This window comes from Ipomoea triloba, chromosome 11 (genome assembly GCF_003576645.1).
Source record: "Ipomoea triloba cultivar NCNSP0323 chromosome 11, ASM357664v1".
Lineage (NCBI taxonomy): Eukaryota > Viridiplantae > Streptophyta > Magnoliopsida > Solanales > Convolvulaceae > Ipomoea > Ipomoea triloba.
In genome coordinates this window covers 1,922,647-1,937,979 of record NC_044926.1, presented here as the reverse complement: position 1 = coordinate 1,937,979, position 15,333 = coordinate 1,922,647, and the positions used below count along the sequence as shown (strand labels likewise).

Genomic DNA, 15,333 nt, shown 5'->3' with positions numbered 1-15,333 from the left:
AATCTCATGTTCTTGAAGAAACTTAGCAAAAGGACCAGGTGTTTGTCCATTTTCAGTGTATCTACCATAATATTCACCACCTCTATCTGATCTTACTATTTGTATTCGCTTTCCATATTGGTTCTCAACTTCAGCCTTAAAAGTTTTGAAGGCATCCAATGATTCATACTTATTAGAAAGCAAATACATATATGTAAACCGTGAATAATCATCAATAAAGGTGATAAAATATTTTTGGCTTATCATGTCCATATCCGGACAACATATATCAGTATGTATGATTTCTAATATGGTAGAACTCCTTGTGGCACCTTTCTTAGACTTGTTTGTTTGCTTTCCCTTAATGCAATTTATACAAGTCTCAAAATCAGTATAATCAAGAGTACTAAGTACCCCATCATTTACTAATTTCTTAATTCTTTCAATAGAGATGTGACCTAATCTCCGATGCCATAACATATAGGAATTCTCATTAATACTTGGTCTTTTAGTGCCAGTATGAACATGTAAAGAATTATATGTAGAATTGCTTTGTAGATTAATGCGATAAAGACCATCAGACAAAGTACCATTTCCAACACAAGTTGATTTATTAAAAATCACAATAGACTTGTCTTGAAACTTAAATGAAAATCCTAATGGTACAAGCCTTGAAACAGAAATCAAGTTTCGTGAGAAACTTGGTACATAAAAGGTCTTTTCTAAAATCAAAACAAAGCCACTACTTAATATTATTTTACATGTTCCTATTGCTTCAACTTGTGAGCCCATCTTGTTTCCGGATAAGATAGTCTGCTCACTTCCCACTGGCTTCCTTAAGGCTTGAAGTCCCTGTAAGGAATTTGCAATATGGATTGTTGATCCAGAATCAATCCACCAAGTATTAGTGTTAGCTTCAGACATATTAGATTCATAACATACAAATGAGGATAGATTACCTTTGTTCTCAAGCCATTTCTTGAATTTGATGCAATCTATCTTAAAGTGTCCTTTCTTTTTACAGAAAAAACACCTTCGCATCTTCTTTATGTCAACTTGAGGTTGGCTTTTTCCCTTAGCCTTAGTGGTACTACGAGATTTGCCCTTTCCTTGCGGTATGGAAAGCATAACACTTTCACCCATTTCCATTGAAAACCTTTCCTCCTCTTCAACACACATGGTCATTAAATCAACGATAGACCAATTTTCCTTATGCGTGTTATAAGAGATTTTAAATGGCTCATAATGATGTGGAAGTGTATTTAACACATGATGTACCACAAAGGTATCCGGCAAAACTACCCCGAGTTTTTTNACACTATATAATCACTAGGAATTGCCGATTTTCTAATTCGAGTAGATCTTCTTAATGCTGGACTACCTTCTCTTTGAAGAGTTGATGGTTCAACTTCCGCTTCAGGAATTTCCTGAATTGGTTGATCTACTGGAATAATCTCAGCATTTTGTGGAATTTCATCAATAGGTTGTTCAATACCCGTGTGATCCTGAGGGGTATTTTGATCTATTATCAACCTATCTAATGATGTAGAAGGATGGAGTTCATTATGTTCTTGAGTAGGAATTAAATCCTTGAATCGATCCCTCCCACTAATCAAATCATCTCAAGAAATTTGGCATTTCTTGATTCCACAAACCTAGTAGAATGAGATGGACAGTAAAATTTGTAACCATTCGAGGACTGTGCGTATCCAACAAAGAAACCACTTATAGTTCTCGGGTCCAACTTCTTTTCTTGTGGGTTATATATACGCACTTCAGACGGACATCCCTAAACACACATATGTTGCAAACTCGGTTTCCAACCTTTAAACAATTCAAAAGGTGTCTTTGGGACAACCTTAGTTGGAACACGGTTTAATATATACGTAGCCGTTTTCAGTGCTTCAATCCACAAGAACTTAGGAAGTTTTGAGTTGCTAAGCATACTTCTGACCATGTCAAGAAGTGTTCGGTTTCTTCTTTTAGCAACACCATTTTGGTCCGGAGAACCAGGCATGGTGTATTGGGCAACAATCTCATGTTCTTGAAGAAACTTAGCAAAAGGACCAGGTGTTTGTCCATTTTCAGTGTATCTACCATAATATTCACCACCTCTATCTGATCTTACTATTTGTATTCGCTTTCCATATTGGTTCTCAACTTCAGCCTTAAAAGTTTTGAAGGCATCCAATGATTCATACTTATTAGAAAGCAAATACATATATGTAAACCGTGAATAATCATCAATAAAGGTGATAAAATATTTTTGGCTTATCATGTCCATATCCGGACAACATATATCAGTATGTATGATTTCTAATATGGTAGAACTCCTTGTGGCACCTTTCTTAGACTTGTTTGTTTGCTTTCCCTTAATGCAATTTATACAAGTCTCAAAATCAGTATAATCAAGAGTACTAAGTACCCCATCATTTACTAATTTCTTAATTCTTTCAATAGAGATGTGACCTAATCTCCGATGCCATAACATATAGGAATTCTCATTAATACTTGGTCTTTTAGTGCCAGTATGAACATGTAAAGAATTATATGTAGAATTGCTTTGTAGATTAATGCGATAAAGACCATCAGACAAAGTACCATTTCCAACACAAGTTGATTTATTAAAAATCACAATAGACTTGTCTTGAAACTTAAATGAAAATCCTAATGGTACAAGCCTTGAAACAGAAATCAAGTTTCGTGAGAAACTTGGTACATAAAAGGTCTTTTCTAAAATCAAAACAAAGCCACTACTTAATATTATTTTACATGTTCCTATTGCTTCAACTTGTGAGCCCATCTTGTTTCCGGATAAGATAGTCTGCTCACTTCCCACTGGCTTCCTTAAGGCTTGAAGTCCCTGTAAGGAATTTGCAATATGGATTGTTGATCCAGAATCAATCCACCAAGTATTAGTGTTAGCTTCAGACATATTAGATTCATAACATACAAATGAGGATAGATTACCTTTGTTCTCAAGCCATTTCTTGAATTTGATGCAATCTATCTTAAAGTGTCCTTTCTTTTTACAGAAAAAACACCTTCGCATCTTCTTTATGTCAACTTGAGGTTGGCTTTTTCCCTTAGCCTTAGTGGTACTACGAGATTTGCCCTTTCCTTGCGGTATGGAAAGCATAACACTTTCACCCATTTCCATTGAAAACCTTTCCTCCTCTTCAACACACATGGTCATTAAATCAACGATAGACCAATTTTCCTTATGCGTGTTATAAGAGATTTTAAATGGCTCATAATGATGTGGAAGTGTATTTAACACATGATGTACCACAAAGGTATCCGGCAAAACTACCCCGAGTTTTTTTAGTTGGTTTGTTATATCCTGAAACTTCATAATGTACTCACGTACACCCTTAACAGTGTTTAAACGAAGGGAAGAAAATTTCATAATAAGGGTGCTAGTTAAAGACTTCACTGAGTTGGCATATTGAGCGTCAAGGGCCTCAAGCAAGGGCTTGACATCTGTATATGCGTCAACAATACCACGAACTGAATCCGAAACATTAGACTTGATCAAAATTACACTGAGCCGATTGGATCTCTCCCATCGCTCATATAGTGCAATTTCATCAGGTGTACTTGAATTTGTAGGGATTTGTGGTTTATTATTATTGACAGCATAGTCCAACTCTTTCCACCCTAAATTCAAGAGAATCCTTTCTTTCCAAACCTTATAGTTGTCACTACAGAGTTGGGCAATTTGAATGGTCAGATCAGTATGAGTAACGGGTTGAGATGCTGTAAAGACCAAAAGGTTCATATCAGTTTTGAGGCACACATAGAACCGAATTGCATACATTACCAATGTAAATGATGCATAAGATAGACTCGAATGCCATAAAAATTACATGTGGGCTAAATTTTTACGCATAATGAATCTATCAAAACTTAATGGTGGAAACGGAATGGGTACGATTATAGTTTGATTTTCCACACATAATAACAAAACTACAAAACTGTATGCCGATACATAATTGCCTGTGGGCGAAATTATGATCACAACTCAGTATTTTATTCCAATTAATCATACAAATGTAACAAAATTGCCTGTGGGCGAAATTTTATTATATTACGTATGATTGATCGCAATTTATGCCTAAACTTTATGTGATTTATTAAAACTTAATATACAATTTTAATTAAATTAAGGATGCTGTGGCTACTCCTTAATTAACTAAAATCGTATTATCACATCGGCATAGATTTATTTAAAGCCTAACAAACAAATTGTACTGACATATGATAAACAATTCCCAAGTATACTCCCAGGAAAGTTGGTAGGTGCTAAGGCTCCTTTAAAAACCAACTCCTTAGACAGAGTAGGGTCGCAAGGGGACTAGTAGCAATATGGCTGAAGGCACTATGGCAATTTCAGCCAGCAAGGCGTTTTAAGCCAGGGCCATAGAACTAGTGTTCCTCCCCAAGAACTTTCCCTGGTTCATGCATTCTCACATTCAATGTACAATAGTTTGGAAGTCCTATATGAATGTAAATTCACTTGCGTATACTATCCTTTTAGGATTCTTTAATGTGCCAATAATTAGACACAATTGAAGATCGATAATATCCCTAATCTATCCTTAAAAGGCACTAATTCACCTAAAAGGCACTATACCATGCATAATAAACATTTAATTCTGTCCTAAAATGCTCTAAATTCATCCTTAAAAAACATGCTTTTCTAAATGCATAATTATAACAATCAAATAATTATTGCAATAAATATACATAGCATGCTCAAATTATGCATATTAACAACTCATACTTCTCAATTAAATTGCAATACTTTTAAACAATTTAATAGCAGCACATTTATTAAATTAAAATTCAACTAAACAAGCTTAAAATTAATAAGCTCAAATTGAATTATAATCTAATAAAATTTCGTTTGGAAGGATTAGCAAGAAGCTCAATTAAAAAGATAAGCCCAGAACCATTGAAAAATAAATAGGCCCATCTGGTTCAATTAATTAAGCCCAACAGAAATGGGTTCAGACTTCAAATTAAATGGATCCAAATTTTATAACAAGTCCAGATGCCATAAATAACTTAAATGGGTCCATAAAAGTTTAAAGTCCAGCCCATTCAACTAATTCCCATTCCAGCAGCTTATTATTTAATCAAACCAAAGCCAAAAACCTAGCTGCTCTCTACCTCTATTCTGCGTAGTCAAAAGAGAGACAAACAGAACCGGAAGCAACCGAAGGGAAGCGATGTTTCCATCGCCAGAAACCAGCCTCCTGGCGCCGATGAGACTGCCAACGCAGCCACCACCTCACGCTTCGCCATCGCTACACCATCATCTCCTCCACCGGTCACCGGAGAACGATGAATCGGAGGCTAAAGTCCGCGAATAAATTCGGTATTTTCTCCATAGAGTATTAGCAGTAAGGTAGTAGGTTTGTTTTATGATTTTATTTCAAAAGAAATTCAAGCCATATTCCAAATAAAACCTTTGTAGAAGTTTGTATATATATATATATATATAAAGTCAAAATTTATATATATGCATATACTGTAAATTCAATATATGTATGTCTCAGGCATATATACATACAAACTAATCAACCAAGCAGAGGTTTTATGGGCTCTGATACCAACTGTAAGAATAAATAGGAAGCATATATGATCTAACCTCCAGNTAAGGCTTGAAGTCCCTGTAAGGAATTTGCAATATGGATTGTTGATCCAGAATCAATCCACCAAGTATTAGTGTTAGCTTCAGACATATTAGATTCATAACATACAAATGAGGATAGATTACCTTTGTTCTCAAGCCATTTCTTGAATTTGATGCAATCTATCTTAAAGTGTCCTTTCTTTTTACAGAAAAAACACCTTCGCATCTTCTTTATGTCAACTTGAGGTTGGCTTTTTCCCTTAGCCTTAGTGGTACTACGAGATTTGCCCTTTCCTTGCGGTATGGAAAGCATAACACTTTCACCCATTTCCATTGAAAACCTTTCCTCCTCTTCAACACACATGGTCATTAAATCAACGATAGACCAATTTTCCTTATGCGTGTTATAAGAGATTTTAAATGGCTCATAATGATGTGGAAGTGTATTTAACACATGATGTACCACAAAGGTATCCGGCAAAACTACCCCGAGTTTTTTTAGTTGGTTTGTTATATCCTGAAACTTCATAATGTACTCACGTACACCCTTAACAGTGTTTAAACGAAGGGAAGAAAATTTCATAATAAGGGTGCTAGTTAAAGACTTCACTGAGTTGGCATATTGAGCGTCAAGGGCCTCAAGCAAGGGCTTGACATCTGTATATGCGTCAACAATACCACGAACTGAATCCGAAACATTAGACTTGATCAAAATTACACTGAGCCGATTGGATCTCTCCCATCGCTCATATAGTGCAATTTCATCAGGTGTACTTGAATTTGTAGGGATTTGTGGTTTATTATTATTGACAGCATAGTCCAACTCTTTCCACCCTAAATTCAAGAGAATCCTTTCTTTCCAAACCTTATAGTTGTCACTACAGAGTTGGGCAATTTGAATGGTCAGATCAGTATGAGTAACGGGTTGAGATGCTGTAAAGACCAAAAGGTTCATATCAGTTTTGAGGCACACATAGAACCGAATTGCATACATTACCAATGTAAATGATGCATAAGATAGACTCGAATGCCATAAAAATTACATGTGGGCTAAATTTTTACGCATAATGAATCTATCAAAACTTAATGGTGGAAACGGAATGGGTACGATTATAGTTTGATTTTCCACACATAATAACAAAACTACAAAACTGTATGCCGATACATAATTGCCTGTGGGCGAAATTATGATCACAACTCAGTATTTTATTCCAATTAATCATACAAATGTAACAAAATTGCCTGTGGGCGAAATTTTATTATATTACGTATGATTGATCGCAATTTATGCCTAAACTTTATGTGATTTATTAAAACTTAATATACAATTTTAATTAAATTAAGGATGCTGTGGCTACTCCTTAATTAACTAAAATCGTATTATCACATCGGCATAGATTTATTTAAAGCCTAACAAACAAATTGTACTGACATATGATAAACAATTCCCAAGTATACTCCCAGGAAAGTTGGTAGGTGCTAAGGCTCCTTTAAAAACCAACTCCTTAGACAGAGTAGGGTCGCAAGGGGACTAGTAGCAATATGGCTGAAGGCACTATGGCAATTTCAGCCAGCAAGGCGTTTTAAGCCAGGGCCATAGAACTAGTGTTCCTCCCCAAGAACTTTCCCTGGTTCATGCATTCTCACATTCAATGTACAATAGTTTGGAAGTCCTATATGAATGTAAATTCACTTGCGTATACTATCCTTTTAGGATTCTTTAATGTGCCAATAATTAGACACAATTGAAGATCGATAATATCCCTAATCTATCCTTAAAAGGCACTAATTCACCTAAAAGGCACTATACCATGCATAATAAACATTTAATTCTGTCCTAAAATGCTCTAAATTCATCCTTAAAAAACATGCTTTTCTAAATGCATAATTATAACAATCAAATAATTATTGCAATAAATATACATAGCATGCTCAAATTATGCATATTAACAACTCATACTTCTCAATTAAATTGCAATACTTTTAAACAATTTAATAGCAGCACATTTATTAAATTAAAATTCAACTAAACAAGCTTAAAATTAATAAGCTCAAATTGAATTATAATCTAATAAAATTTCGTTTGGAAGGATTAGCAAGAAGCTCAATTAAAAAGATAAGCCCAGAACCATTGAAAAATAAATAGGCCCATCTGGTTCAATTAATTAAGCCCAACAGAAATGGGTTCAGACTTCAAATTAAATGGATCCAAATTTTATAACAAGTCCAGATGCCATAAATAACTTAAATGGGTCCATAAAAGTTTAAAGTCCAGCCCATTCAACTAATTCCCATTCCAGCAGCTTATTATTTAATCAAACCAAAGCCAAAAACCTAGCTGCTCTCTACCTCTATTCTGCGTAGTCAAAAGAGAGACAAACAGAACCGGAAGCAACCGAAGGGAAGCGATGTTTCCATCGCCAGAAACCAGCCTCCTGGCGCCGATGAGACTGCCAACGCAGCCACCACCTCACGCTTCGCCATCGCTACACCATCATCTCCTCCACCGGTCACCGGAGAACGATGAATCGGAGGCTAAAGTCCGCGAATAAATTCGGTATTTTCTCCATAGAGTATTAGCAGTAAGGTAGTAGGTTTGTTTTATGATTTTATTTCAAAAGAAATTCAAGCCATATTCCAAATAAAACCTTTGTAGAAGTTTGTATATATATATATATATATAAAGTCAAAATTTATATATATGCATATACTGTAAATTCAATATATGTATGTCTCAGGCATATATACATACAAACTAATCAACCAAGCAGAGGTTTTATGGGCTCTGATACCAACTGTAAGAATAAATAGGAAGCATATATGATCTAACCTCCAGCCACAGTTGATTGTTTGTTGATGCCTGAACTGCTGCAAAAGAGTTTTTGTCTCTCACTTTCACAACCCTCTTAGATGGTGTATGAGTCTTAATGTTGTGCAGTGAGAGGATTATAGAGCCTTTATATAGATGCAGTCCATCAATGCACTATTCCAATTATTTTCTACTGTTTAACTGTTTGCACCACTTATGAACAGGAAAATGGCCTTTCATTATAATGACCTTTCAGAAATCATAGTGGGATTCAATATCTTAATAATGAGATAATGAATCCCTGATTTTAAGGGGATAGTGGATCCATGTTTTCTGCTAGTGGATCTACTTTCCTAATGAAAGTGACATTTATCTAACAATCGGGTTTTAGGGATGTTGTGGCCGACTCTGCACTTCAAGATTTACCTTTTACTGGGCATCGATTTACTTGGGAGCGATCCCGTGGTACGCCTGATATGGTGGAGGAAAAGTTGGACCGAGTTCTTGTATCTGATTCTTGGCTTACTCTGTTTGAGGGTGCCAAAGCCTGCTCAATAACAACCCCTTATAGTGATCATTTGCCCCTTCTTTTTGTGCCTGTGACTGCAACGCAAGACTTACGAAGAAGACGCTTCTGTTTTGACAACATCTGGATGAGGGATGATAAGTGTAGAGAAATTGTTTCACAAAGTTGGGACAGAACTATGGGGTTGGACGTCTTAACGCGAATTGAGATGTGCAGCCGAGATTTATGGAAATGGGGCAAGGACTACAATAAAGATTTCCAGCGTCGTATTGATCTATGTAAGAAGCAGCTGGACAGCTTAAGGTCCCGGAGAGATGATAGTGGACTAGCACAGTATATGCATATTGAACATGAATTCCTTGGACTTCTTGAGCAACAACACATTTATTGGAAGCAGCGCGCCAAGGAGCATTGGTATAAGGGGGTGATAATAACACAAAATATTTTCATAATTCAGTAAAGAGTGGAAGGAGGAGGAACAAAATTGTGAAATTGAAGAATGATGAGGGCGTGTGGGTTGATGGAGCAGAAGAGCTGGACAGTGTGATGGTGGATTATTATAGTAAACTATTTACGCCTGAGCATGGGATTATGGATGAGGTTATTGATTGTGTCAGTACAAAAGTGAAACCGGAGGATAATGTCAGATTACTAAGACCAGTCAGTATCGAAGAAGTCCGCAAAGCAGTGTTTCATATGCATCCAGACAAATCACCAGGTCCGGATGGGTTTGGACCGGGGTTCTTCCAACATTTTTGGGACATCGTTGGTGGTGATGTAGTAGTGTTTTGTAGACGTTTCATTGAATCTGCTAGTTTGCCAGCTAGTGCGAATAATACTTTCATTGTCTTGATTCCCAAAAAACCCACTCCTGAATCAATGAAGGACCTACGACCCATTGCACTGTGTAATGTTGTGTACAAAGTAGCTGCCAAGGTGTGTGCCAATCGTATGAAGCCGCTATTGGAGAATCTAATATCTAACGCCCAGAGTGCGTTTGTGCCCGGAAGATTAATAACTGATAATATCATGTTGGCTTACGAGGCACATCATTACTTGAAGCGCAAAACCCAGGGAAGAGAAGGAATAACAGCTTTAAAAGTGGACATGAGTAAAGCTTACGATCGTGTTGAATGGCGTTTTCTAGCTGCTGTATTGAAGAAGTTGGGTTTTGGACAGAAGTGGATTGATATTCTGATGAAAACTGTAAAGTCTGTTCAGTATAATATTTTGCATGAGAGCCGCCAGCTTGGTCCAATTATTCCAGGTAGAGGGCTTCGTCAAGGTGATCCTCTATCCCCGTATTTATTTCTCTTTGTCACAGAAGGGCTGAGTGCGTTGATTGATAGCCAAACCAACCAAGGGTTACTGCATGGGGTGCGAGTTGCACGGGGAGCACCACCGATTTCGCATCTGCTGTTTGCAGATGACTGCTTCCTCTTCTTGCGAGCAAATTCACTTGAAAGCTCACGTATGAAATGGGTCCTGGACACATATTCCTATGCATCAGGTCAAAAAATTAATTTTGATAAGTCTCTTGTTTGCTTTAGTTCTAATGTGGTGCAACAAACAAGGATTGAAGTGGCAGCTGATCTTGGTGTATGTGAAGGTGACACTGCAGGGAAATACTTGGGTTTACCGTCTCTTGTAGGGAGAAAGAAGAAGGAGATTTTGGTGTTCTTAAAGGAGAAGATTTTGAACAGAGTGCGTACCTGGAATGCGAAGTTCCTTTAATTTCCCGTGCCGGCAGGGAGGTGCTCCTGAAAACTGTCATTCAAGCAATGCCGTCATATGCTATAATGGTGTTTTTGTTACCAGTTGGGATTTGTAAAAGTATTGAGACAATAATGAACGAGTATTGGTGGACGAGAACTGCAGGCAATGGTAAGGGCATCAAGTGGAGAAGCTGGAGTGGTCTTTGTGTGCCCAAGACGCAGGGTGGCATGGGTTTTAGGAGGCTCAGGGAAGTGAATTTGGCCTTTCTCGGTAAGCAAGCTTGGCGGTTAATCACTATGCCGGAATCATTGGTGGCGGCCCGATATTACCCTAAATGTTCCTACTTTGAGGCTAACACTGGTAGTAATCCCTCTTTTATATGGAGGGGGTTGCTTGAATTGAGGTCCAAAAGGTGCTTCAGAAGGGATGTAGAAGGTGTATTGGTGATGGCAGCACAACTTTTCTGGTCTTTCCTACCAACTCGGGATGCTCTAAATGCGAAACAGGTACCTTGCTCTTTATTCTGTCACATGTGCGGAATCTGTTTATCATGTATTTGTAACTTGCCAGCACGTTAAGACTCTGTGGAATAAATTGGGAATACCCGCGGTGACGCATGTCCAGGACAATATGGCAGATTGGATCTTTGCATGTGTTGTCTCCTTAAATGCTGAGTTGTTATGCAAGGTTCTGATGGTAAGTTGGGGTCTTAATTTGGAATAGTAGAAATAATTATGTTTGGAATGGGATCCCTCTTGCCTTGGAGGCAGTGCTTACTAAGTCTCTTTCTTTTTTGTCAAACTGGAGACATGCGAATGAAGAAATAAATTCAACGGGGGATAATGTGACGGAGCAGGTGAAGTGGAGGAAACCAGATCAAGGTGAATACTGATGCAGCCTTTGACCGTGTTTACAATGTTATGGGTTTAGGTTGGGTGCTCCGTGATGACGAAGGGGATTTCAATGTTGAGGAAGCCGAGACACTGTGTATTCGGGAGGCTCTCAATTGGCATGTGGGAGATGTTGATGTCGACACCGACTCCCAAGTAGTTTACCATGCTATTTATGCCGAGTCCTTTCATTCTGCGTTTGGTCTTTTAGTTCAAGATATTAAAGAAATTGCATCTTTGTTACATGATGTAGCTTTCCATTTTGTGAAGCGATCTGCGAATCGTGCTAACCATTTTGTTGCTCCGGAAGCCGTTTCTATGTCAGGTTGCGGGGAATGGGTTGATACCCCTCCCCTTTATCTTGTTCAATTGCTTTCTGATGATTTAATGCATTAAGTCTTTCTTCTCAAAAAAAAAGGTGGAAGAAATAAAAGGTTGGAGAGAGATTATTCAGCTCCTCTTGCAAGACCCAAGTTTTTTGTGGGTCCCGCAGGAGAGAGAGAGATGGCAGAAGGCTATTGTCTTTGTACGCGTTGGGCACACATTCAGCCCCCAGTCGAGCGTGTCGCGCGTGAACTGCATGCCCCAAACAGGGCACTTTTATCTGCATTTTAAAATTTTTCTTTTTAGCTTTTGTTTTTGTTTTTTCTTTTTATATATATTTTTTTCCTCCCTCCCATTTTCTCTATCCTAGTCACACTTGTAAAAACTTCTCAAAAACTACAGCTATTGGAGGTGCTCTAAAGTCATAACCATAAAACAACTAATCTTATAGGCTTTATAGCCAACCGTCCTTTAGAATAGAAGAAAAATTAATTGGGGTAATTCAAATCAAGTTAGTTGGAGAATTTGTTTGGTAACCATAAAATATCAAATTCAGCTTTCAGTGAGAATTGTTTATTGGCATTCTTATTAAACCGGTAAGTTATAAGCAACCTATACTACTTTACCTCTTTGTAGTCCTTTGACTCCTTTCTTAGTTAAAGACATAAGATATGTTTTACTCAAAAGTCAAAATATACATTCGAGTACTGATTATTGACTTTATAGTAAATCAAATAAGAAAAATTAATCATCTCCCCAACGTCAAAACATGCACATTTGAAGTAGTGATCGCGGATTTCCTATAATAATGCCTCTAAACTATGCAAACAAACAGCCTTAACAGCACCATCGTTTTCGCCGAACCAATCCTTGTCCAATAGCTTACACATCCACACTAAACAAACACACAAACAACAATAAACAATTCAAATTCATTGAATCAATCAACCCATTTTTTGTCGAATTTAAAAATGGAAGTGGAAATTGAATAAACAAGGAAAATAAATATACAGTAAAAGGTAATTAGATTACGTCGTTAATCACACCCCAAACGTACCAAATATGAATAAATTAAACGTCGTGTTTGGTCGCTTGCTAATATTGTATGAACAAATTATTAAAGACCAAATAATTGTTCATAGTTTAGTCACTGATCGAAAGCTATCATGCCTGGGTGCTCGTGATGCCTGATGAAATTCTCTGTCATCGATTAAGACAATTCTAAATAATTCTTAAAAAAATTGTAAAGAAAGGAGTCAAACAGGCCTTCTACCTTTATAGGAAAGTATAATTAAACGCGTAAACTTTGAAAGATGCAATTAAACATTTTAACTTGTCATTTTGGTACATCTGAACTCAATAACCGGTTAGTAACTTATAATAATAGGTCCTTAGGGTTCATAAGGTACTCCGAAAAAAATCAGTGATTGATGAATGGTCATAAGTTGAAGAGAAGGCGACCAATCCGGTCGACCGAGAGTCATAATAATAAAAAATAATTATGAGAATATAATTATTTCTTATTCTTTTAAAATAAAAAAAAAATAGAAAATTGTATAATAGTGTAGGTAAAATTAAAGTCAAGTGGCATAGAATATGCAGCCTGCATCTGATCTGAATAGGAATATTCCACGGCATGTTATATTGTCTCCATATAGAATCTTCGGCGTTCAACATCATGCTGTATTGCTACCAGACATTAGACATCTATCTATTAAAAGTCAATTACTTGTAAATTTTAAGGTTTCAAATACAAGTAAATCAAATATTTGAAGTATATTATTATATTTCAATTAGAAAGAAGCGTGCATAAATTACAGTTTTTTTTAAACTCCTCGAGTGTGTACTGGATAAATTTTGTTGTTAATTATATAATAGGGATACGTAAATTATACTAGGAAGACATGCAAAATGAGTTTAATCGAGGATGTGTTAGCAAAAATTAAATTTGTAACCTTCTAATACAAAAATCATATTTCACCCACTTAGTTGTTGTCGAAATCTTAGTGTATGCGATAAAATTTAACACGTTTAAATTAACTTATGAAAATAATTTGTATTGAGTTATAAAAAAGTAGGTAATAACTTGTGCAAATTGAAACTTAAGCCACTCAAATTTCCCACTTTTGTTTCACTTTAGATACTTATATGGGAATACTTTTGTTAGTATATATAAGTCATATCATAATATGTGAAAATTTCAGTTAACCATATTAATCGAAATTAACCTGGAGGGTGTGGTTGAGTGGAAGGTACTCATTCATCTTTAACTAAAGGTCAAAGGTTTGATCCTTGGTTTTGGGTATGGGGTCAGCTGTCCCACCCAATAGAGGGATTAGCCATTCTGTCTTCATATCTATCAAATAATGTACCTAATTACAGTTCTTTTCTTTCTTAATTTTCTCGTCCCAACCAAACGTTTGATTAAAATTGAGTAATAGTATAATTGAAGTGGGCATGTGAGGTGACGTGCGTGGTATGATCACCAATCGAAGCAGAGTTACCCTGCAGTGTCTGATATAAATCCAGTTTTGTGTGCCACTATTCTCTACCCCTCACTCTTCTCTCGCCACCCATTCAATTCATCCTAAAGGATCAATCGGGTTGAAGTGTCGTCTACCCTTAGCTTTTCTCCTCGCGGTCTCCCTTTCTTTGACTCACAAGCTTAGCGGAAAACACTGTGCTATAGCGAGAGAGTGAAGGAAGAAGATGAGCAGGAATGTTGAGAAGATGGCATCCATTGATGCCCAGCTGCGGCTTTTGGCGCCCGCGAAGGTCTCCGAGGACGACAAGCTTGTGGAGTACGACGCTCTCTTGCTCGATCGCTTCCTTGATATTCTCCAGGACTTACATGGAGAGGACATCCGTGAAACGGTACATTTACATACCAACTTTTCTTGTTTCCTATGTTTATGATTGTCTTTTGTTAACCTATTTTGGATTTACAATGTTTTCAAGGATGAGATTTTGTTTTGTTTTGAGTATGAGTGAATATGTAGTTACTATCTGATAGTTTGCACGGGTAAAACAGTTTAGAAGCATATAGATGGAACCTTCAACTTAAGAAGGTCTATGCCAATAGGCCAACTTGTAATCTTGTGATTACTGAATTAAAACCGGACTAATTTGACTGAGTTACCCATTAAATTTGGTTGTTTGGGGGAAAAAGATAATTACTCTTATGGGCTATGACCACAAGGAGACCTATTGGTCGCTGAGCGTCAAACTGACCAACTTTACTGGGTTGCCCCTAATGAGATTTTGTTGTTTGGGGGCAAAAGATGATTACTTTATGGGCTATGGCCACAAGGAGGCAAACCAAGAAGGTCTAGGCCAATAGGCAGTTATCATACTATAGTCAAACTTGTAATTTTGTGATTACGAAATTAATTGGCCGATCAATTTGGTTGAATGAGATTTTGTTGTGTGTGTGAGTGTGTGTGTTGGG

The 15,333-nt window shown here is 36.9% G+C and overlaps 1 protein-coding gene and 2 long non-coding RNA genes across 3 annotated transcripts in view; 1 reads left to right on the top strand and 2 right to left on the bottom strand.

The window, feature by feature from the left end:
* Window positions 1-448: 448 nt before the first annotated feature.
* On the bottom strand, window positions 449-1,027 carry LOC115996262. Its single transcript, XR_004093583.1, has 2 exons — window positions 939-1,027; window positions 449-831 (listed from the first exon to the last, which is right to left on the bottom strand). It is a non-coding gene; the product is annotated as an uncharacterized LOC115996262 (long non-coding RNA).
* A 1,432-nt stretch (window positions 1,028-2,459) lies between these two features.
* LOC115995811 lies at window positions 2,460-3,038 on the bottom strand. Its single transcript, XR_004093569.1, has 2 exons — window positions 2,950-3,038; window positions 2,460-2,842 (listed from the first exon to the last, which is right to left on the bottom strand). It is a non-coding gene; the product is annotated as an uncharacterized LOC115995811 (long non-coding RNA).
* Window positions 3,039-14,421: 11,383 nt separating this feature from the next.
* LOC115996577 (phosphoenolpyruvate carboxylase-like) overlaps window positions 14,422-15,333 on the top strand; it is a 6,772-nt gene continuing 5,860 nt past the window's right edge. Inside the window, exon 1 of the mRNA XM_031235870.1 lies at window positions 14,422-14,759. Within this exon, the coding sequence (XP_031091730.1) occupies window positions 14,595-14,759 (165 nt within the window). The 5' untranslated portion in view covers window positions 14,422-14,594. The remainder of the gene's footprint in view (window positions 14,760-15,333) is intronic.